General features: G+C 37.8%; 1 protein-coding gene across 1 annotated transcript in view; it reads left to right on the top strand.

Annotated features, from left to right (window-relative positions):
- ADGRG6 (adhesion G protein-coupled receptor G6) overlaps positions 1-22,309 on the top strand; it is a 142,582-nt gene that overhangs the window by 45,898 nt on the left and 74,375 nt on the right. Inside the window, exon 3 of the mRNA XM_047102840.1 lies at positions 21,858-22,199. Within this exon, the coding sequence (XP_046958796.1) occupies positions 21,858-22,199 (342 nt within the window). The remainder of the gene's footprint in view (positions 1-21,857; positions 22,200-22,309) is intronic.

Here is a 22,309-nt window from a genome sequence, read left to right as displayed (position 1 = left end):
GAATATTGATTATGAGACGCTTAATTTCGTGAGTATTCTTTTTTTTTTTTTTTTAATTTTTTTTTTTTTCAACGTTTATTTATTTTTGGGACAGAGAGAGACAGAGCATGAACGGGGGAGGGTCACAGAGAGAGGGAGACACAGAATCGGAAACAGGCTCCAGGCTCTGAGCCATCAGCCCAGAGCCTGACGCGGGGCTCGAACTCCCGGACCGTGAGATCGTGACCTGGCTGAAGTCGGACGCTTAACCGACTGCGCCACCCAGGCGCCCCAATTTCGTGAGTATTCTTATTGAAACATTACCATCTAAGTAAAGCCTACAGAAGTGTTCATAATTACCTGGCCATTTCAGCTGTTCTTTTACCGAGTCAGAATAATAAGCCACAAAGCTGACAGTAGTGTTCTTTCCATTGGGTTTTCTTTTTCATTTTACTAAGTTTATAAGCATTTTTTAAAAAAATTATCAAAATTTCTTAGAGCCAACCATATAGTAGAAAAATGAATGAAATCATTTTCATTCATACTCATCTGGCATGAATTATCTCCCTACACTAAATATGTTAAATATATTTAGAAGAGAAAAGTAATGGAAAAGACCAAATTTTATTTATTTTAAAATATATTTAGACAAGTAAATTCTTTGCTGAGAATACAGATGAGATTCCGACTTCTAACTTAGTCATGTACTATTGCTTTTATATGTACCTCAGTGTGGCTCCCAGATACACATGAATGGGTGCTTTGTATTAAGCTGGATAAAAATATAAATATTTGTCTGTAAATCTATTCCCTGCATTTTCTGTAAAATGAGATTTTTTGACAAGTATATAAAAATATTGCTTGCTATTCCTACACTTTTATTTAATAATTAAAAAAATTAAGCTTATTTTGAGAGAGACAAAGACAGCATGAGCAGGGGAGGGGCAGAGAGAGAGGGAGAGAGAGAGAATCCCTAGCAGGCTCTACACTGCTGGCACAGAGCCAGACGCAGGGCTCAAACTCGTGAAAACGTGATATCATGACCTGAGGTGAAACCACGAGTCAGTCACTCAACCAACTGAGCCACCCAGGTGCCTCTATTTAATAATTTTTTAAGTTTATTTATCTGGGGGGAGAGAGAGAGTGTGTGTGCAATCATGAGTGGGGGAAGGGCAGAGGGAGAGGGAGAAGGAGAGAGAGAATCCCAAGCAGGCTCCCTGCTGCCAGCCCAGAGCCCGACATGGGTCTCGATCTAAGGAACCATGAGGTCATGACCTGAGCTGAAACCAAAAGTTGGACACTTTACCAATTGAGCCTCCTAGGCACCCCTCACTTACTTGTTTTAACGTGGTACAAAAAGTTAAGACTTTTTGTGAATTATTTGGCAAAAGAAAAAATTCAAAAAGGGGAGTTCTCAATTTATATTCTGCTGAACTGAAACATTAAGATTTATGATACCCCATCATATTATATATTTAGTACACTTCATTAATTTAAAATTCACAGCACTGAATTCCTGTTTCTAAAGCTTATCTAAATGCTAAATGAAACATGTGAAAGGTATCTCTGCTGAAGAAGAGTTACAGGCCCTACTGGAGTTTTTTGTTTTTTTGTGTGTGGTTTGTTGTTGTTGTTGTTGTTGTTGTTGTTGTTTTTCAGTTGAAAGGCTGAAAGGGTGTTTAGACAGAAATCAGAAGGATCTAGCTTGCATGCTAATACATGATTTATTATTCTGGACTTAATACTCTGTGAAATGTGAAAGGGAAAAAAAAAAACCTTCTGTAGATGGTGTCACTGATTGTTTTGTTTCCAGAGTATTAGTGATAAGAAAAATATTGCATGAGGTCAAAATGGTAAAAAAAAAAAAGAGAGAGAGAGAGAGAGAGAAACCATCTAACAATGTGATAAACCATATAAATATGTTTTTCTTTATACTGTAATCTTGTACTAAAATATGTGAAATGCTTTATTCATACTATCTGAATATTTTACATGAGTTTTAGCATATCATACAGAGCTCTCCTAGGTCATGACTTGAAAGGCATAATATGGTTTATCCTTTGCATTTAAGATTAACTTGGCATTTAATTACAAACATTTTAAAGAAAACAGTGTGGAAGAATATTTAAAGAGAAGAAAACTTCTGAGGCTAGTCTAATAATTTACACTTAGCTAATGTTTTCTTTAGACTTTTGATATTATGACAAGAGGCACTGCCTCCTTCAAAACTTTTGTTAAGGTAGTTAGGTGCCTTAAAATGGTAACTAAAAACTGTTTCCATTTCTGTTTCCACTCTATTTTAGGCAGTAATTTGTAGGTAAGATTTAATGGAAAGGAAACAGAAGAGATACCCCCCCACACACACACCTTGTTTAACATATCTAACGTTGTGATACTCAATTAGTTCTCTAGTTGTCATTGTGATAAAATAGATTGATGAATACAGGATATTTGCAAATCTCTTGAAATGACAGTGATATGAGGAAATGAACTGACTCTACCCCCTCTTCAAACAATTCCTGGTGCTCAAGGGTAGAATGAAGCAGAAAGGTAAGAGACAGATTAGAAAAACTGAATCCTGTCAGTCCAAATAAAGATAAGAATTAGGAGTCATTCGTTAACTGCATTGTAAAATATTGTCCATTACAAAAGCCAAAAGGGACGTAAGGAATATTCCTTTTGCATTTTAGAAAGGTTTGCATGATTGAGAAATTTTCTACAGAGTGGCAAAGGAGAAAAGAAATGTGTGCTGCAGATTTGGTGATGTGTTGAATTTTTGATATAAAAATGCAGTTGTCTCTAATCTGTCTTCAGTTTTCAGTTAGGAACTAGATGAGGGGAAAATGTATATCACAGGAAAAAATCCCTTAGTATCCTTGGCAGAGTCTGTTCTGCCCATACTTGTTGGCTGATCTCTATAAACATTGTATACATAATGAAAATACGGAACAAAAGTTTGGTTTGTAAATATGAAATTAAACATGGTATTCAACCTCTTGCTTTTTTTGGTTAGAAATCCTTTTCACAACATGATCAACTGTGTTTGGATTCAAAAAGTCTTTCTGGTTTACATGCCAGCTAAACGCATGAATTTTTAGTGGGTGTTTCTGACATGCAATAGAGAAAGAAACAATAATCCTAAAGATTAGCCCCTCGCCCTGCAGGCATGTTCTGAATATGCCCTCTAAGCTGGTGTATTTTATGTTTCATGCAAATTTATGGTCAAGTGATTTCAAGTAAAACTGCACTTTTCCCAATGGCAACATGGCTAATAGTCTGGGAGTAAAGCGTAACAAAGTGAAAAAGAAAGTTTTATTATTTCATAATTAAATTGACTGTTTCAATAAGCAGACTTAGAACTACGAGCCAGATTTTCATTTGCAGCAAAATTGGCTTATTATCTTAATCGTTAAATTAGTTGTTATGTCTTAGATTTGTGTTCAGAAGGCAAAAAATGTAAAGTTGTTTTCTTATGTTGGTAACCTCACTGTAGGTTCTGTGCGGGGAAATCCCGTGGTGTCTGCAGGGCTGAATCAGAATAGTGGGCTATCTGTAGGGAGGTTGATGAAACTTTCTCAAGAGACCTTTCCAAAGGCTACTCTTTGCCATGGTGACTTGGTCTAACCTGCAGTCTAGAAGGCTCAGAAGTTTTAGTTTAAACCCACTGTGAAAGTATATCTATCTCCTAACAGTAGATTCATCCAGACTAATGTTTGTTTGTTCATCCATTCATGCATTCTCAGAGCTAATGCCAGGACCAGGAATTATACTAGGGTTTGGAAATATTGTACTAAATGAAACAGTCCCTGTGCTCACTGACCTCACAGTATAAGAGGGAGGGAAAATATTAAGCAAGTAACTGGAAGTATACTTACAAGTAAAGGTAAATGCAGAAGTTACAGTCAGAACTGATATTCACCTGTTTTTAATGCTCTGCTTTCCTGGCCAGTGTCTACTCTGATTGACTGGGGCCCATGTCTAATTGTTATGGGTTGTTAAATATTTTTGATATTGCCCCTGTTTATATTGCTGTCATGGGGATCTCTCTACTTGAGAAACCAACTTGTAATGAACAAATTTGTTGATATGTAATGAGTAATATCAGAGGAACCAGAAGAGTAGATGGTCCACCTGTGTAAGAAACCAGACGATGGTCTGAACATGACTTAGAACACTGTGATGGCTCCCATTTGTAACCTTTTCAATCCAAATGAGCCTTGTGTATCCATCTCCTGAAAGACTTGATCTTATTAGTGGCACCCGGTCTCTGGGCCATTTTCTAAGATTTTCTTGCTGGCCCATTATAGTACTTAGATAGGTCATACCGTTGAGTTTGTATTTTACCATATGAACTCATACCCTTATACCATACTCATTGTTTTTCTCTGCATTCGTTCTAATAGTCAAGTCTTAGGAAGACTTTTTTCTAAGATGATTATGTCTGTTAGTATCAATACAAAAGAGTTAAAATCGAATACTTTAAAGAACAATCTGATTTCTAAATTCTTGGGGAGCTCTTCATCATGGCACCCAAGTACCAATGAGAGTTTTTATTTGAATAAAGTTGCTGAATATTCTCCTGGATTCCTGTGTTAGTTTCTTTTTATATTCTGGACCAAACTACCATGTTTTTTCTGGCCAACAGATTTGAAATCTAAACATAAAGGTTTATTTTTCATAAATATGTTTTGAATTTGACCTTCACAGGGAACATTTTAAGTGTTGTGATCAATGAGGTTTCAGGTACCTCTTTACAGAGAACTACTGTGATTATGTTTTTGTGGTTGGATTTTTCTGAACCCATTAGCTACATGGTAATGGAGTGGTGAAGTTAAGGTTTTGAGAATCATTACACCACCCGCTTACCAGAAATTCAATAAAAAAACAAACATGAGTGATAGCTTTATGTTCTAGTACAGTATATTTTTAAAATGGTGTTCGTTAAACCCTCTAGAGAATACATCAAAGGAAATATAAAAATCCAACTTTGAACAACTGAACCTTCTTATAATTGGACTCAGCATCAGATGTTAAAAGATCAAATGGAAGAGGCAAATTTAGATACAGGCATGAGATAGGTCATTTTTCCAGCAGAAAAAAATGTATGCCTTTGGATTGGTAAAAAATAGGATATTAGGAAAATGTCATTTTCTAATTCCCTAGATTATTTAAAAGTATCCTTCCACTGTTCATTCCTGAATCATTTGAAAGCATCTGCTACTTCACTGTGCACAAAAGTGCGCTTCAGTAACTAAATAACTTCCTCTCTGTGCTTCAAAAAATTCATGAGTCATGAGCACAGAAATATTTAATCATGGAGTTTTCTTTTGAAATACTTAGCAGGACTAGTTTCCTCAAACTTACTTTCAATCTTAATGGTAATATAGGAAAGTTTACTTACCAATAATACGTTTTTATTAATGTTCCATAATATATTATTTAGCAAATTTCTACTTGGTTAGATTAATCTGGAAGGTTCTGCATTCCAAATATGTTAAGAAAAACATCATAATCTTTATTTTATTTTTTAATATTTATTTGTTTATTTTTGGGGGGAGAGGGGCAGAGAGAGAGAGAGAGAGGAGGGAGAGAATCCCAAGCAGGCTCCATGCTGTCAGCATAGAGCCTAGAGTGGGGCTCAAACTCATGAACCGTGAGATCATGACCTGAGCTGAAATCAAGAGTCAGATGCTTAACCAACTGAGTCACCTAGACACCCCAAGAAAAATATCACAATCTCTGTATTCATTATCTTGGGTCTGTAAATTGATTAGGAATTGATAAAAATAAAAGTATTGATTTTTTTCAGTACAGGTAATTTTTTCCTTGGCCTGGTAGAAACACTAGGGCCTAAAGACAGAACTAAAATGAGGGAACTTAAACTTTGTGTCAGAGTTATAATCCATCACATTTTAAACCATTAAAACTGAGACCTTAAGCAACCCAACATACCCAGGTAGTGACTGGCACCAGGCTTACATACATCTTTTACTTCTCACTTCAGTATTTTTCTGTCACATCAGTGCAGTTTGAATGGAGATTTCTTTGTTGAGCATCCTCAATGCCTGTTGTTTCATTCGAGCACAAGACAATGAGATGATCGGATGTTACAGGTTGAGTTCTTGCAGCTCAAACTCTGAGATGGAGATTAGCATGTGTACTCTTCATTCAATGCCTGTGAGGAAGGGAAAGAAGAACAGGGCAGAGGGAGAAGCTGGGCTTCAAATGGCCACAACCATAGCCTCAGCAGACTCGGGAGCCAGAGTGCCCTTCAGAGTTGGGGCAAGGAGGCCGGGCCTTGTATTGCTACTTTGGTCAGTCACCAGATGGGGGTCTGACTATGGGTGAGGTGTCTGTCTTCAGCTGATGGCGGTCTTCTGAGGAAGACTCAACCGTGAACTCTCAGTAGCTCACAGTCCTAGCATCTGAGAGAAGGGGGATCTCAGGGGAACCTGGCTGGTTCTTTGCAGCATCCATTACAGGTGCTTTGCAGCATCTGGCTGGTGTAATGGATGGAATGGATGGAATATATGGATGGAATATAACTATGTCATATTCCAGCTGTTGCATAAGGTACTTTGTATAGAATTTCACTAATCCATTCAGTAGCCACAAAAAAAAAAAAAGGAGGTGATATCTTTCCTTTTCTAAGAAGAAATAGAGGGTTAGAGGTTAAGTAACTTGCCCAAGATCACATACAAATGGCAAGTCCCCCTTACTCCAAAGCTCATGTTCTTTTCATGTTGCTGCTTCTTAGGGTAAGAAACGTGGTGGAGTGGGTTATCTAAACTCTAAGATTCCTTGAAATCCTTTGGTTCTAAAGAAAGTTTGGATTAAATTCATTGTTATTAATACTGTGACCATCCATACTACCGCCACTTAGAAGTAGATGTAGCATGCAATGTTGACTAAACCAAGTTAGATGTGATCCCTGGCTTTGAGAGGTATGGGCTAGATTGTAGAAGTGAAGAAGTACATTCAAACAATATGCAGAAATGTCCGTTTTCTCATTCACAAAATAGTGCAATTTGCAAGATTATTATAAGTATTTAATTTACACATGGAAAGATAATTGTGCATGACCTCAGGTACTGTAGGCACCCCAAATTTATTCACTATGTTTAAATTGAATAGAAGCACACAGATATTAGACAATATTTGCATTAACCCTAGTTGGGAAGCAGAAACAATTCCATTTTGATTTTCATTCATGGTGTTCTCGTGGGAAAGACTCCTGGGCTTTAACTTCCACATCTGTAAAATGAAGAGCATGAGGTGGGTGAACTAGAAGCAGTGATAGCCTACTGAATGTTACAATGATAGAGATCCAAGTGGTTCAAGTTGAAGAAGCAGCGCATGAAATCCACAACTGTCCTGAAGTGAAGCAGCCTCCTACATCAGCAAGTTTACGGCATCTCTGCTGTGGCTTCTTGTTATCCCCAAGGGAAATAATTTTCCTCTTTAGTACCTATAGTCTGTGCCTTACACATAGTAAGTAGAGATTGACTAGAGTGTAGCAAACATATTCTATGAATTCAAATAGAATCTCAGCCTAGAACAGAATTCAATTCAATTTTTATCGTGAGCAGGAAGGAACAAATGACTTGATGCTCTTCTATCATGTAAGACTCATGGTTATTAAAAATTATCTTGTAACACGTATTTTAAAGTATATGTAAACACATATGTGTTAATGTTGTGTATACTTTGAAGTATACATGTGTGCAGTATGTATGTCTGGTTTTTCTCAATTTCTGGGTGTTTGAGTGGTGAATCCTTGCCACGTGCCATTGTGCACTAGAGATTTAGAAGTAAATCGGGGAGACATGCTGTCTGACCTCATGAAAATGGTCTACATATATACCATATATAAATCCAGAATGCATACACATTATGTTATACATGTAGAACTTTGCCCTTTTTATTCTTTACTGTTTTGTTTTTAGCTTGACTCATCTTATGAATTCATGGTATTTACTCCAGGAAAAAAAATATTTGACAAAGAAAGAAGTGACTAAAATTCGATGAAGGATGCCAAGAAAAATAGTCTTAAATTTCAGTGGTAGTACCACAAGATTTTCAGATCCCCCACCCGCCAGATGCAGCAACCAAAAACAACCCAAAAAACAAGCAAAAAAGAAAAAAAAAACCCAAAACAACAAAAAAAAACCCCAATCCTTTCTCTATGTGGGATGAAGGAAGTCTGTAACTTTGTGTACTGGCATTACACAATGTCACAGTCTGAACTCAAGATAAGGGGGGTCATCTTAGAGATACCATTTCTTTTTTTTCTGTCAACTTCCATTTTCATTGGATAGAACCCAAAGAATCAAAGGGGAAGCAGACAGCAAAAGGCTCCCACCCAAGCTGTGTCCAGAATATATTTTATTTTACTTCTTTGTATTTCTTATTACCAGCTACCAAAGGAGGATGACAGGAAAATGTAATCGTTTAATCTGCTGTAACACATTTCCACTTGTGGCTAACGAGATACCACTCGCCTTGCAATGATTCAATCCCATCTTCTATCAAACACTCTTAGTGTAACATGTTCCCTCCCGGCCTTTTCCTAAAACCCTGAATCACATCAACTGAGCATTGACATTGCCTTTTCTTTTTCTATTTTTTTAATCCACAAAAGACAGCAAAAGAATAAGCACATTAATATTACTTGGATGATGTACCAAGTGGGGGACAATCAGATGTACTTTTTTCATTAAAATTTCATTAGCATTCACGTTTGCCTTTATTAATGGTTTTATTTTTATTTTTTTAAAATTTTTAATGTTTATTTCTGAGACAGAGAGAGACAGAGCATGAGTGGGGGAGGGGCAAAGAGAGAGAGGGGGACACAGAATCCGAAGCAGGCTCCAGGCTCTGAGCTGTCAGCACAAAGCCTGACGCGGGGCTCAAACTCACAGACCGCGAGATCACGACCTGAGCCGAAGTCGGACACTCAACCGACTGAGCCACCCAGGCGCCCTTATTAATGGTTTTAATAGACCAGTTACTCCAACTTAGGAGATTTTCTAACCAAAGTCCTCATATTCCTGAAATGAGTGTACCCCCGGAGGTAGATGTACATCTTTTTACAGATGTACATCTTGTGTACATCACAAGCCACGTAAAAAAATCAAACTGTGAATTGAAAGGCTGCACCTAAGCATGACATCATGAAGAAAATTGATTGAATGGAACAGGATATAGTGCCGCCTTTGTCTTTTGCATCGGCAGCCCAAATCTAATTGTTGAATAATGTGCTTTAGAGGACAGTAGTGTCTTTCACTGAAACGCTGTGCAGAAAGTTCCAGCCAGTCAATGTGCTATTTCTAGTCAAGTGTATGCAGGGTTTACATACTGAGAGCAGCTGTAAAGATGTTGGCATAGGAGCAACTTCAAAGCCAGTTCAACTAGAAATTTAGATTGGTGCCCAAAAGAGCTTCTGTGAACTACAGGTGTTTAATTTTCAGCTTTCCTGGGAAGCAAGTGTTCAAATATAGTAAACAAATGGCAAGACAGGCTGTCCTTTAAGGTTTTGCTTTCTTTTTTTTTTCCTCGTTCTGTGGGCAGGGCTTTGTGGTGTCTGAATTGTTAATGACCACATGTGATCCTCTGTTTGTCAGCCCTATGTTGTCTTCCATCCAGGCACTTAGAACCTTTGCTCTTATGTTTTAACCAGGAGCCTCTGGCCTGCATCTTAAGTTCTGTGTGATACGTATGTTTCTTACAAATTCTGTTTGTTATGAGACAAATAGCGACTGAGGAACTTCACCCGCCTTGTCTTCTTTTGAATCGTGGCTTAATTTTATAGAAAATAAATTTGTAAAGTATCATAAAATAATATCCATAAAAATGATGTAGAGAAAAAAGTATTTTTGGTAATTTAAAACACTATTCCTTTCAGGCAAAATCGCATGTATGTAAGCTATTTCCACCACTTTACAAGCAAATATTAACTTTTATTAAAATATCAACTTTGCTTTTTGGCCCATTTTGCATTGTGAGGCTAACAGTCTTTCCACACAGAACAGGGCCACGCTGGCTGGGTGGTCCTTCACAAAAATTCCTAGTGTCTTGCCCATCTAAAAGACTGAAAGTCAAGGGGCATCTGGGTAGCTCAGTAGGTTAGGTGTCCAACTCTTGATTATGACTCAAGGCATGATCTTGCAGGTTTGTGGGATCGAGCCCTGCACCGGGCTCTGCACTGACAGCATGGAGCCTGCTTGAGATTCTCTCTCTCTCTTTCTCTCTCTGCCCCTTCCCCAGCTCATATGAGTACATGCATGCTCTCTCTCACTCTCAAAGTAAGTAAATAAACATTAAAAAAAAAAAACTCTGAAAGTCAGCTGTGTATATTGGAGGGAGAAGAAAATCCTTTTGATTTTCTTGAGTAGAGACTCAACTCAAATTATCTTAGTAAGTAACTTTCAGAAAGATATGTTATCTAAATATCTCCTATTTACTTTAATGCATTATTAAAGAATCCCCAGATTGAAAGTTTCTCATCTTTTGGGGGACTCAGATTTGATGCCAGAAGGACAGAGTCTTCCCATCATATATACCCTTCCCTAGAAAGATATATATGTATCTAAAGCTTTGTATTTACATTGGAATCCCAAACTGCCATTATTTGAAATTTCCCTTTCAGTTTTTCTGTAAAATGGACTTCCCTGTGTCATTGCAAAATTCTCTGGGGCTCAGTCTGCCTCTTCATCAGTGTTATTATAACACTCTGTGTTATAACTTGCACTATCCGGGATAGTGTTATACCTATTATTGTTCCAAAGTCACTTCCTTAGTGAACACCCTCCCAAAGTTGCCTACTTGATATTCTACATGGGATCATGAAAGGAATCTGTATGTTAAAAATAATGTTTCCCTTTTTTCTCAAACAACACTGCAAAGCCAAACAGTCAGGAGCGTAGAAGCAATTTGACAGAAATTTCGAGTGATCATTAAGCCGCTCAAATAGTTGAGCAAAACAGATTTTTGCAGCTTGAGCACTCCTAGGCTCTCCAGTGGCAGTCAGTTTGCCCCCGTTCAGACCTCTACAGACTTCTGTTCTTAGGTCTGTGCCTCCAAAGGGAAACACACTGCACTGTTTGCTCTGTAGACCACCCAGCCCGCCCACTTTTGGTGGTTTGGGCTTCTCTCTGGCTTGCCTGCAGGTGCGACCTTATTCACCCACCTATCACAAGTCACTCTCCCAGTTTTCTGGAGTTTAAAAACAAAACTGACTAAAAGACAGGAAGCAAGTAGATTCTTATACTATCCTGGAAGTTTGTGATTACAAAGTTCGGTGACCTTCATGAACTTTTTCAAGTGTGTTTTTACTGCAGATTGTGTGGTTGATGTGGAGGGTCCCTGGGGTAGAGGTGAAGCAGTGTAGATGTGGAGAAGTTGATGGAGTCGCCTGGATGTGCATCGCCTGCCAGAGGCACTACAGAGTTGGTGCCTACACCACCTCGTCCCCAACCCGGAGCAATTCAAAATTAGATAAACATTTTGGCAGTGGTGTGGCAAACCAAAATTCAACTTCACTTCTCAATAGGTGTATTAACTTTATAAAAGTAATTAACTGTTTTTTCTTTTGTAAAGTAAGCTTGTAGGCATCAAGAACACACTAAAGCAGCTACATTAGGTAGAAAGTAGGTGATTTCCCCCCCCCGATGTAACCACACTCTAAATCTTCACAATCTGAGACAGCTTGCTGTGTAATTTTAAGCCAGCAATATTCAAAATAGCACAATAACTACTGTTGGCAAGATGTGGAAATTTTCTTGAGCAGTCGGAATATATCCCAGAAGCCAGGATGTTTTCTGACCATTAGGTCTAATTCCATTCAACCTGTGTTGCCTGATTTACAGCTCCAGAGCGGACAAATGAACTCAAACAGTCAGGGACTCGTGAATGCTCAAAAAGACCCTGTTGCCTCATAATCTGGTTCTTTCCCTTCCAGAAGTGTCAGATATCTCCATGACTCTCCCGGAAGCTTCCTCCTGCTAAAGGGAGCAATTGAAGCTCTACTGTGTGTGAGGAACTGAATCTATCACCAAACTAGGGTTTTAGAACTAGAAGAGACATTTTTTTTTTTCACACGTGGATACCAAGGCCTCCATGGCTAGTGACTAGCCCAGATCCCATGGTTGGTTAATGGAAGAGTCAAGACCAGAATCTACTATGATCCACTTATAGTATTACCAAATAGTCACATAAACAGATTATTTCAAGAGGAAGCCAATGTACTTTTCTCTCACCTGGCACAAAGTAATCACTCACCAAATTGTAGTGGTTATTATAGTTTTTGTAATTATCAATTCTCTGCTTCTGTGTATATGGAAGTATTGTTTGGCTTGTACTGAAATTTTAAAGAAGTATTTTACCTTCTTGGAAGGTACAATTTTAGATCTGGAGGGGATCTTGAGAGAGCTTCTAGTTCAGCATCACGAGTGTATTGTTCTTGCCACAGTGTTGTTTTTCAAAAATAATAACAAACCATTTTTTATTAGATCTTTGATTTAGCTAGAAAGGAGTTGGAATAGAAGATATCTTTTTAAAGTTTAATTTCAGAGAGTGTTGAACAAACTTAAGATCATCTATTTCTCTTCCTCCCTCTCTTTCAGACTGTCCTCTAATATATTATTCTTGAGATCTGTGTGCAAAGTTGACATTATATAAATATTTTGAAAAGTAATTAATTCCAGTAATGGATTAAGTTAAGGCAGTGAGACAGCGTATTTAAACAACCTATTTATGTATAAAATGGAAACTCTTACTGAAAAAACATTTTTATTTTAAAAATCTATATTATGGAATTTTTACATCAGCCCTTATTACTAAAATGTTTACATAAAAAGTATTCCATAAAGGGACAAAATTATGCCAGTTGCATCTATAATTTACTTTTCTCTAAGCTATCACTATTTAAATGGCTGTCATTTATATGTACAAGCCTGAATATGTGTGTGCGTGCATGTGTGTGTGTGTGTGTGTGTGTGTGTGTGTGTGTGTGTGTTTAATGCCCTGAAATTAAAGACTCATTTGGAAAAATTGAGCTACAGTGCACATTTACTCTGCCACTGCCATCTTCTTCCCAATATATTCTCCCAACTTATTGGGAGGGTAGGTTAAACCAAAACTTGTTCTAGCTATTAATTTCAGGTTCTTCACCTGCACCACATAACATGGAATAAATTGGAAGCAATAGCTTTTCATTCCTACCTCCAACCCTGACCATCCTCCGATAACCATATGTAAAGATATCTAAGACAGAACTAGAAACGAATGAAAGTAGGGGCCAGAAAATTGAATGAATGAACAGATGATCTGAAACATTGCTAACATGCTCCACTATTAATAACCACAATCACAGCACCAAAAACTAATGTTATTTGGGCATCTTACTGACAACCAAGTGCAGTCCTAGTATTTTATATGGATTATCTCATTAGCTACATTCATGTGCTCAGAAGTTAGTAATGTGCTGATGAGCCAATAATGACATCATTGCCTTCATGGCTATTAGAACTATAATTAGCTGTAATTATGGTAAGATATTCTCCACTTCTGTTGGTTTTATTTAGCACTATTTTTCTGGTTTAGTGCCAAAACAAACCAGTTTTACTTTGCAGCATTGCCTCGATAATCCATATGGAAAAGTTTTCTGTGACATTCTCAAGTGAAATGAATGTTAGGTGGGTGCTTGTTTTTCATAGTTCCCTCAGTTTTTGGTCAGGGGTGATAAAACACAGAAGATCAGAGTAAGACAGATCTTCGATGAACATGGGATTGGTCGCTTTGCTGCTTTTATATCTTACCCATCGGCAGTTAGGCTCTGCTGCAGGAAGTCCCTGTAGAATTAGTCTGCCTACTGCTGGGACTGTTCTTTGCTCTCCCCAAATAAGCTGCCAGGGTAGTTCTCTGTCTTTTTCTTCTGGTCCTCTGTCAAGTCCCTTGAATGAGGCTGCAGTGATTCTTACAAGGATCTTTGTTGTATGCAAGAGTAAGGATTAAAAAAAAAAAAAAAAAGATCTGTGTTAAATACAGATCTGATTGTTTTGCTTTCCCATAATTAAAACCTTTTCATTTTCTGCTTTTACTATAATTTTTCTTTTTTTTTTTAGTGTGGCTTACAGAATTCTGCCTATCTTGAACCTTTATCTCCTATTTCACCCCACTTTAGATACTACATTTCCACAAAACTAAACTCTCAGGTTACTTGAACAGTCAGCTAGCTCTTTTACCTGCTGGTCTTTGCACCTGTTGACCTACTGCCCAGAACACTTCTCTTTTTCTCTCCTGCCTCCCTCTTAACTTGGCCCACTTCTGTGCTGCATATTTAGGTCTTAGTTTCTCTCATCTGTTAGAAATGGCACTGTTTGTACGAAGTCTACACCTAGGTGATTGCACTCATCTACCTGCTCTATCAGAGCAATTTGCACAGTGTGCTATTGCTATCTATTTATCTGTATTTGAAATAATCTGTATGTTCCATAAAGTCAGGGATTATATCCTGTCCACGATATGCTTGGTATTCCTAGCAGCCAGCACAGTGCCAGGTGCAGAGATGCTTACTTAATAAGTATTTATTGAGCAAGTTGATATGGGGATGGTAAGGGATGAGTTAGACAGTGTGAACAGGACAGTATAGAGTGCTGTATGTGTCATTCAAAGAGGGCTTGTCCTTTTGGATCCCAGAGAAGATTTTGAGTTAGAGAAAACATTTTTATCCTTACATTTTCATTTTCATAGATCTTTCTTGTAGTGATGTGGAGGATGAGTTGGAGGTGACAAGACTATTGACAAAGAGGCTAGCTACTGAGCTTTTGTCCAAGAGAGAAAAGATGTGAAACTTAAGCTAAGTAGCCATGGGAATGGGATAAGGAGATGAATTAAATAACCATGGGTAAGATAATGTCATAGTCCTGGATAAAAAATTCGAGAAGGCGTGGGAGAAAGAAGACAGAGGAGGATATTCAGAGGTCCAGTTTGGATGTTTCTCATGCTACTAACAACTATAAAGTGGATAAAAACAAATAATTTGAGGAATGGTGTTTGAATTGAGGGATCTATGAGACCTTCAAGTGGAGACATTGAGTAGACATTCACAAGTGTGGGTGTGGTGCTAAATAGGATATGCGTGTCACCAGCATTTGAACATAATGAAGGCCTGGGTTTGGATGACATCATCCAGAGAGAATGAGTGTAGACATAGAAAAACTGAAGGGGGAGGAGAGCCCTGTAAAGTACTGCCTTGAGGCACACTTGGTTGTAAGGAACAGAAATCTACTAAAGCCAGATAAAGAGAAGTGAGATGGTAGGTATAAATTCTTGTCCTAGAATTCAATGAAAAGCCACAAAGAACTCCTTCCATTGATTTCTGGACATGGAATGTCTAAAATTAAAGTCTCTGTGTTTCTCACAGTTTTGATGTTCTCTCACCTCTCTGTTTTCTACATCTGTTATCTTTCTCTTTTCTCTGCCCATCAGTGCCCTTTGTTTGCAAGTGGGCAAGGTAGCCACTGTTTTTCAGTTTGTATAACTTTGGCATTCTATTTTTCATCATTCTCTGAATAAATTATCTGTGTCCCTAACTTCACTTTCACAGAGAGAGAATCTGACTGAGTAGCTGAGACTGCGATTTGGTTCCCTTCAGGTCAGGGATCCTTCCCTGGGGTGATGGTTACCAATATGACTGCGTGAGATGTGGGAGGGGCAAATCCCTTTGGGAGAAGGTGTATGCACGGAGATTGTGACTGGCTTCCGTAGTATGTTGTGATTTAAGGGAGTACCTCTCAGATTTTGATGTACTTATGAGTCACCAGCATATCTTTTGTAAAATACAGATTTTGTTTTGTAGGTCTGGTTGATTCTGTGTGTCTAACAAGCTCCAGGTGATGCTGAAACTGTGGGTCTGAGAATCACACTTGAAATAGAAAAGATTGTGAGGGCAGTTAGAGCAGGTGCCTGCTGAGAGAGGGCTGAGAGAAGGGCAGGAGGAGAATAAGGAGAAGGTAGGAACTATGAGTGAAAAGACTACTCAAGAATCTGGGAGTGTTCAGAGACATCAAGTGTTGAAAAGGGTGAGTGAGATAAAATTGGAAGCCGCTATAATATAAACAATCTGAACAGTGTTGTGGATTCTTTTCAGCAGTGTTAAGAAGCCTATGTATTAGAGAGGAAGAAGGTCCATGTTGGATGAATACAGAGTTGGGGTTTGCAGTGCAGGAATATGGAAGAGGATAAGAGACTTGAACATACTAACCAGAAAAGGTAGATTAAGTGATCGGCCCTACAGCTTTAGGTTGTTTCAAATTATGCATTGCCTTTAGATTGTTTTTTTGTTTGTTTTGTTTTTTAAACGCTTGGAGAAGGATTCAACCACTGGTTAAGAGAGAACAGTTTCCCATGAACATGTGTGTGGGTGTGCGTGCATATGCATGCACATGTGCTTGTGTGTTTAATCCTCTTGCAAGGGAGATATAGCTACATAATAAAGTGAATCTGGAAGCATTTCCATCATTTCACTCATTGGTTCAGAAAATATTACCTTTCAGAGTTACGTATGGAATGTTCTTAATGCTCCAGTGGTTATGGAAAGGCAAGACTTGAAGTTTAAACATGAACAATACTATAGAAGATAGAAATGTATCTGAAGGTGTGGTGCATATGAATCGGTTTGAAGATTCAAAAAAAAGTTGTCAAGCTTAATGGTGCTTCATCAAGGAACTTTCAACTTCTTGTTAATTTTCTGGCCATATCAGACTTACCTGATTCAAGTAAAATGGTACCCTTTTGAACTAATGTGCAAGTCATTGCGATAGCTTCATATTCGTGGTGCCTCCAAAGAATGTTTTGAGGCTGAAACATCACAGTGGGAAGTCAAACCATTTTCTGGTTAGCTCTGGGGAAAACAGTATTTTAGGAGGACTTTGGGAGTGAATTGATATCCTTGCTTGGCTGCTGGAAATTCCAGCAGGAGATTGGAATGACCAGCGTAACCCTGGTTTAGGAGGGATCCTCCTGTCCATGGAAATGCTGTCTTTGAGTGTAGGGTTTGCAGAGGCGGGGTGGGGCGGGCTGGGGAGGGGGAGCTTGCCAAGTGTGTCACATTGACAGAAACGCAGATGTCACAGCCAGACTGCCTTCAGATTCTCTGCTGTCCTGAAAAAATATGCACAGAGGCCTGAAATCACTTAAATTTAAACACTTCACTGTAATGACTCTGTATTATGTATAGTTTTGTATATTATCAGTCAATCAATATATGCCAGCATCTAAAGTATTATTTCTATTTGACATTTTAGCAGCGTTACATCTGGCAGCATTTTACTTGATCTGGAGCAATCCTGTGTGGCTCTTCCTGGCTTTGTGAAGGGTTAGGCATTAGAACCGATCCTGGAATTCTCAGTGGTTGGCCTTTACACGTCATCTTCAGAAACCACCACGGCTACTAAATATTTTAAACCTTTTTAAGCAACTAATAACCTTTATTCATTAGAATGTAATTTATTCACATAGATAATTGAAACAATGACTCCAGATGGATGCAAACTGAACAGGCGACTTAAAGCATCATTTTCTGGAGATGATTTTCACCAGCTAGGTTTTCCAGCAAATTCATCAGCGACAGTTTTATACGCATTCAAATAAAAAAAATAAGATTTAAGTGTATGCATTTTGTTCACCACTTAACACAGTATAGGAAAACCAGTTATCCCATCTACAGATCTGTGTTGAAAGCAGCTAAAATGGATTTCTTTTGATTTATCTTTTGGAGCCGGATACTCCTGCCTTAAATTTTAAAGAACATACTATTTGAGTTACAGGCCAAGTACTTGAAACCAGGTTGGAGTAAGAATCCAAATCTCTGAGATTAAAAAAAAAAAAAAAAAACAGAACAAAAGATAACGATTATTAAATCTGGATCTAAATGCTCTTTATAAATCAAAATAGGCTTTGGCATGACTGGGAGGTTTTCAATCTTAGATTTGAATTTCTTTGAAGAATAAAGTTTTGCAAAATAAGGGAAGTAAGCGTAAGTAAATTCTTGCTAAACCTTTGCAGGCATAGGCAAGAGCTAGGGATGGTATTTAGTTTGTTGTTTAGATTACTGGAAAACTTTGCTTGTATAAATTTATAGGTGTGAATATGTTACTGTATCCGTCTTTGAAAACCATTTGAGCCAGATATTTTGAGTTGAGTATTGTTTAGAAAATATGTTAACTCTGGTTTTACCAAGACCTCATTCAGTGGCTACTTTAGGAGCCATCTTTTTAAGTAGGTGTGCCTTTAAATTTTTTTTTTTGTTTAACATTTATTTATTTTTGAGCGACATAGATAGGGCACAAGCAGGGTAGGGGCAGAGAGAGAGACACACAGAATCTGAAGCAGGCTCCAGGCTGTGAACTGTCAGCACAGAGCCTAACATGGGGCTCGAACCCATGACCTGTGAGATCATGACCTGAGTGAAGCTGGCCATTTAACCAACTGAGCCACCCAGGCACCCCTTACTTAAGTAGCTATGCCTTTAAGAGAGAACTAATTAATTTCTTTAAAAAAAAAATGTTTATTTATTTTGAGAGAGAGAGAGAGGGAGAGAGCGTGCAAGCATGGGCAGGGGAGGGGCAGAGAAAGGGAGAGAGACAAAATCCCACACCCGCTCAGTACTGTCAGCACAGAGCCCATTGCTGGGCTCGATCCCATGAACCATGAATCATGATCTGTGCTGAAACCAAGAGTCAGATGCTTAACTGACTGAGTCACCCAGGCATCCCGAGAGAGAACAAATTAATTTCTTAATGAACTAGTTCATTGTATAGGAATCAATTAATCGTGACATATGATTACTCTAAATGGGCAAATTCAAATCACCATATTTTAGACTACCTAGTATTCTTTACTAAAATATTTCAAAATTAGTTTCTTAAAATATTTTGATATCAGGGTGATTACACTATGTTTAAGAAATTGCCCATTAGAAAACATTGTCTCTTAAAATAGTATTTTGAGCCCACCACTTTGCTGTCTTTTGTTTAGTTGTGGAAAGTTTTTTTTTCCCTAGGAAAACACTAGACTTGCATTCGGAAGAGCTGGTTTGAATCTTGGTCCTCTTATCAATTAGATGTGTAACTCTGGGCAAGCTACATAATCTGTATCAGCCTTATTTGTTTCATCTGAAGATAGAGGTGGTATTAATTCCCAGGGTTGTTATGATGTCAGATAGTATATGTGAAAGCCCTTTACCATGAAGTTATCTATAAATATGATTAACATGATGATACTATACCTAGTTTAACCGATTTTTCATCCAGCTAAAATAATCTCTATTTAGTAGCACTATCTCTAAATGCTATCTTGCAACTATAGATGAAAATCATACGGAAGAATGCTGTAAATGTTTTTGTTTTTTTTTTAATAGATATTATGGGTGTCTTCCCTTTCTCTTTTTCATCCTAAAGAGGGCCTAAGGGAAAAAGAGATTCTATTAAAGTGGAGTGCTGTTTTTTTTTCCTCTCTTAAATTATTGATGCACAGATTCTGGGTTATAGTAATGATTAATAATAGTTAACATTTATATAGTGCTAACTGTGTGGCTCCAAGGACCTTGCATTAACCTACCTAATCTTCTCAATAACCTTGGGAGGTAGGTGCTTTTATTGTTGTGTGAAGATAGTGAAACTGAGGAGATTAACTTGTTTGAGATTACAGCATCCATGTGGACAGATTGAACTTTCCTATACCTTTCATTCAGCTGTTAGAGAAGAATTTGACCAAAAATATGTACATCAGGCTAAAGGAATTCATGAACAGTAGTTGGGTTTTGGATGTAGTGATAGCATTTTATTTTGGAAAAATGCTGTTGTTTCATGCATGTTGAGATGACACAGAGATTGTATCTTATTTTCTCTTTTTCTTTTTTAATCTTCAGTGCCTTTTACTGGATACATTCCTGTTAATCTATTAGGATTATTTCTCTCTCTTAAGCCCAAGGTACAGTAACAGGAAGCTAAAGTGTCAGGCCCAGTGTTCTCAGTCCTATACTATGAGTGAAATAACTGGAAGAAAGAGCCCTAAAGCCCCATCCAAAGAGATATTCCAGAGTTCATGCACGCTGTCTTTTTCTGACTTAGACTTTGTTTGGCTTATACCGTACTTCATCCTTCTTTAATTGAGACATGTTTCCATTGATTTAAGTTATTCATTTATTTGTTCATAAATTTAACAAATTTTATTGAAAGTCTTCCATGCACCAGGGATGCTGTGAGGTCCTGAGGAGTAAGATAGTGAGTATAACAGTACATACTCTGCTTGTTGGGCTCAGAGAAGCCGACAAGAAGCAAATAATGTCACAAGTGGAAGTAATACACTGCTCTGATTAAAGCTACAAAGGAGACGAATGTGGTGGCTCAAGGATGGATGAGAGAAGGCATTTGGCCAACACTTAGTGATCATAAATTGTTTTCCTCTGTCTTCAGCCCTGTACAAGACAATGGAGACCCAGGGAGGAAAAGCAGAGGGAGGGCAAGTTAGAAAGAATTGATGGGGAACAGAGTTGTCAAGGATACAGCACATAACACAAGGTGGCCACAGGGAAAAGAAAAAAGAAAAACCTAACTTGAGCAGTGTAGTGTATCTGATAAGTCCTTGTTTCTTTCACTGAATCATGGAAGAATAAGCAGTATTTGTAGTAACTACCATGTTCAAGAAAAGTTATTGCATATTTTATTCAACCCAGCAAAAGAGGGAGGAGTACAATACATTTAGAGTGATTTCCATTAACATGGCCAAAGTATTTTACTGTTTGAAAGTGTAAATGTCAGTTTTATGGCACTTTATTTATCCAGAATGTTGAATACATGAAATTACCGCCTACATTTATACAACTATAGAAAGAAACGTGAATATTAATTGCAAAAGCATGACTAGATAGAAAGACAGTAGACCTTGGTTTCTGGTTCCAACTGGTGATTATGGCTTGGAGGGCTAATAGTTGAGAAATAAGTGATTTCTTTACTTTTCTTCCTACCTCATATTACCTTCTGTCATTATATTGTATTACTTATTTGGGCCCCAAACTGAATTGTAAGAATCATTCTGGCATAGACTTTGTCTTTCTTGTTGACTAATCTATACTATTTAGAATAGTGCCATATAAAAGGCACTCAATTATTATTCACTGAATGAATAAGAGATAATCACACAAGTACATACGTAACAACTGTAATGAACAAATGAAACAAGTGAAAGTATTTTCAAAACTATAAATATTCCACACATGCAAGGTGATGCTATTTATTTGAATTTTAGAAAAAAATACAACCTGCCCGAAGATAACTTGTTTGCTTGTTTATTTTGTATTGGTAGCTTTCTCTTTAAACATGTATTTCCTAAGTATTTATCTTCCCTTATATCTATGGTTATAATATTGACTTCTACCTTTGCGTTTCTATAACTCCTTGCACCCTGGTTCAATTACTGTCTAGAGTACAAATTCTTAACCTGGGCCAGTGCACCTTTGGGAAATCCATTGTTGCCTCTTGAGGCCTCATATACTCCCTAAAACAATGTACTGGCTTTCATGTGTTTTACTAGAAAGAGTTCCTGTAACTTTTATCAGATTCTTAGAGTATATGACCCTCCCTCCCTGCCAAGTTTAAGAATCATTGCTCTAAAACTTTGTAATTTTCTTTTACTTTTTTGTTCCTTTCTTGCTTTTTCTCCTTGAGATGGCTTCATTCTCCTTTTATTTTTCATGGTTATATTTTGGTATTTTAAAATGTTTACTATTTGATTGTCCCCAGTGTGTGGTATTCTTGGTTTATTGTATGCCTCTAATCCCCACCCTTGTCTCTGTTTCTCTTTTGTCTGGCCAACAGTGTGGGGCTGTGCCAACTGCAGAGTCGTCCTATCCAACCCTTCTGGGACATTTACTTCTCCGTGCTATCCTAACGACTATCCTAACAGCCAGGCTTGCATGTGGACCCTGCGAGCCCCCACCGGCTATATCATTCAGATAACGTTTAATGATTTCGACATTGAAGAAGCTCCCAATTGCATTTATGACTCATTATCCCTTGATAATGGAGAGAGCCAGACTAAATTTTGCGGAGCAACTGCCAAAGGCCTATCGTTTAACTCCAGTGCGAATGAGATGCATGTGTCCTTTTCAAGTGACTTTAGCATCCAGAAGAAAGGCTTCAATGCCAGCTACATCAGAGGTATGTAAACCAAAGACGACGCCAACCTTCTGCTTTCATTTAGCATGTTCTACAATAAACACCAGGACCAGAAGACAAGAGTTATGCTCTTTTATGTGAATGTGAATGAT

Source organism: Lynx rufus, unplaced genomic scaffold, assembly GCF_022079265.1.
Source record: "Lynx rufus isolate CCGP_SWC_20201006 ecotype Redwood Valley unplaced genomic scaffold, mLynRuf1.p SCAF_6, whole genome shotgun sequence".
Lineage (NCBI taxonomy): Eukaryota > Metazoa > Chordata > Mammalia > Carnivora > Felidae > Lynx > Lynx rufus.
This window is presented reverse-complemented; position numbering and strand designations above follow the sequence as displayed.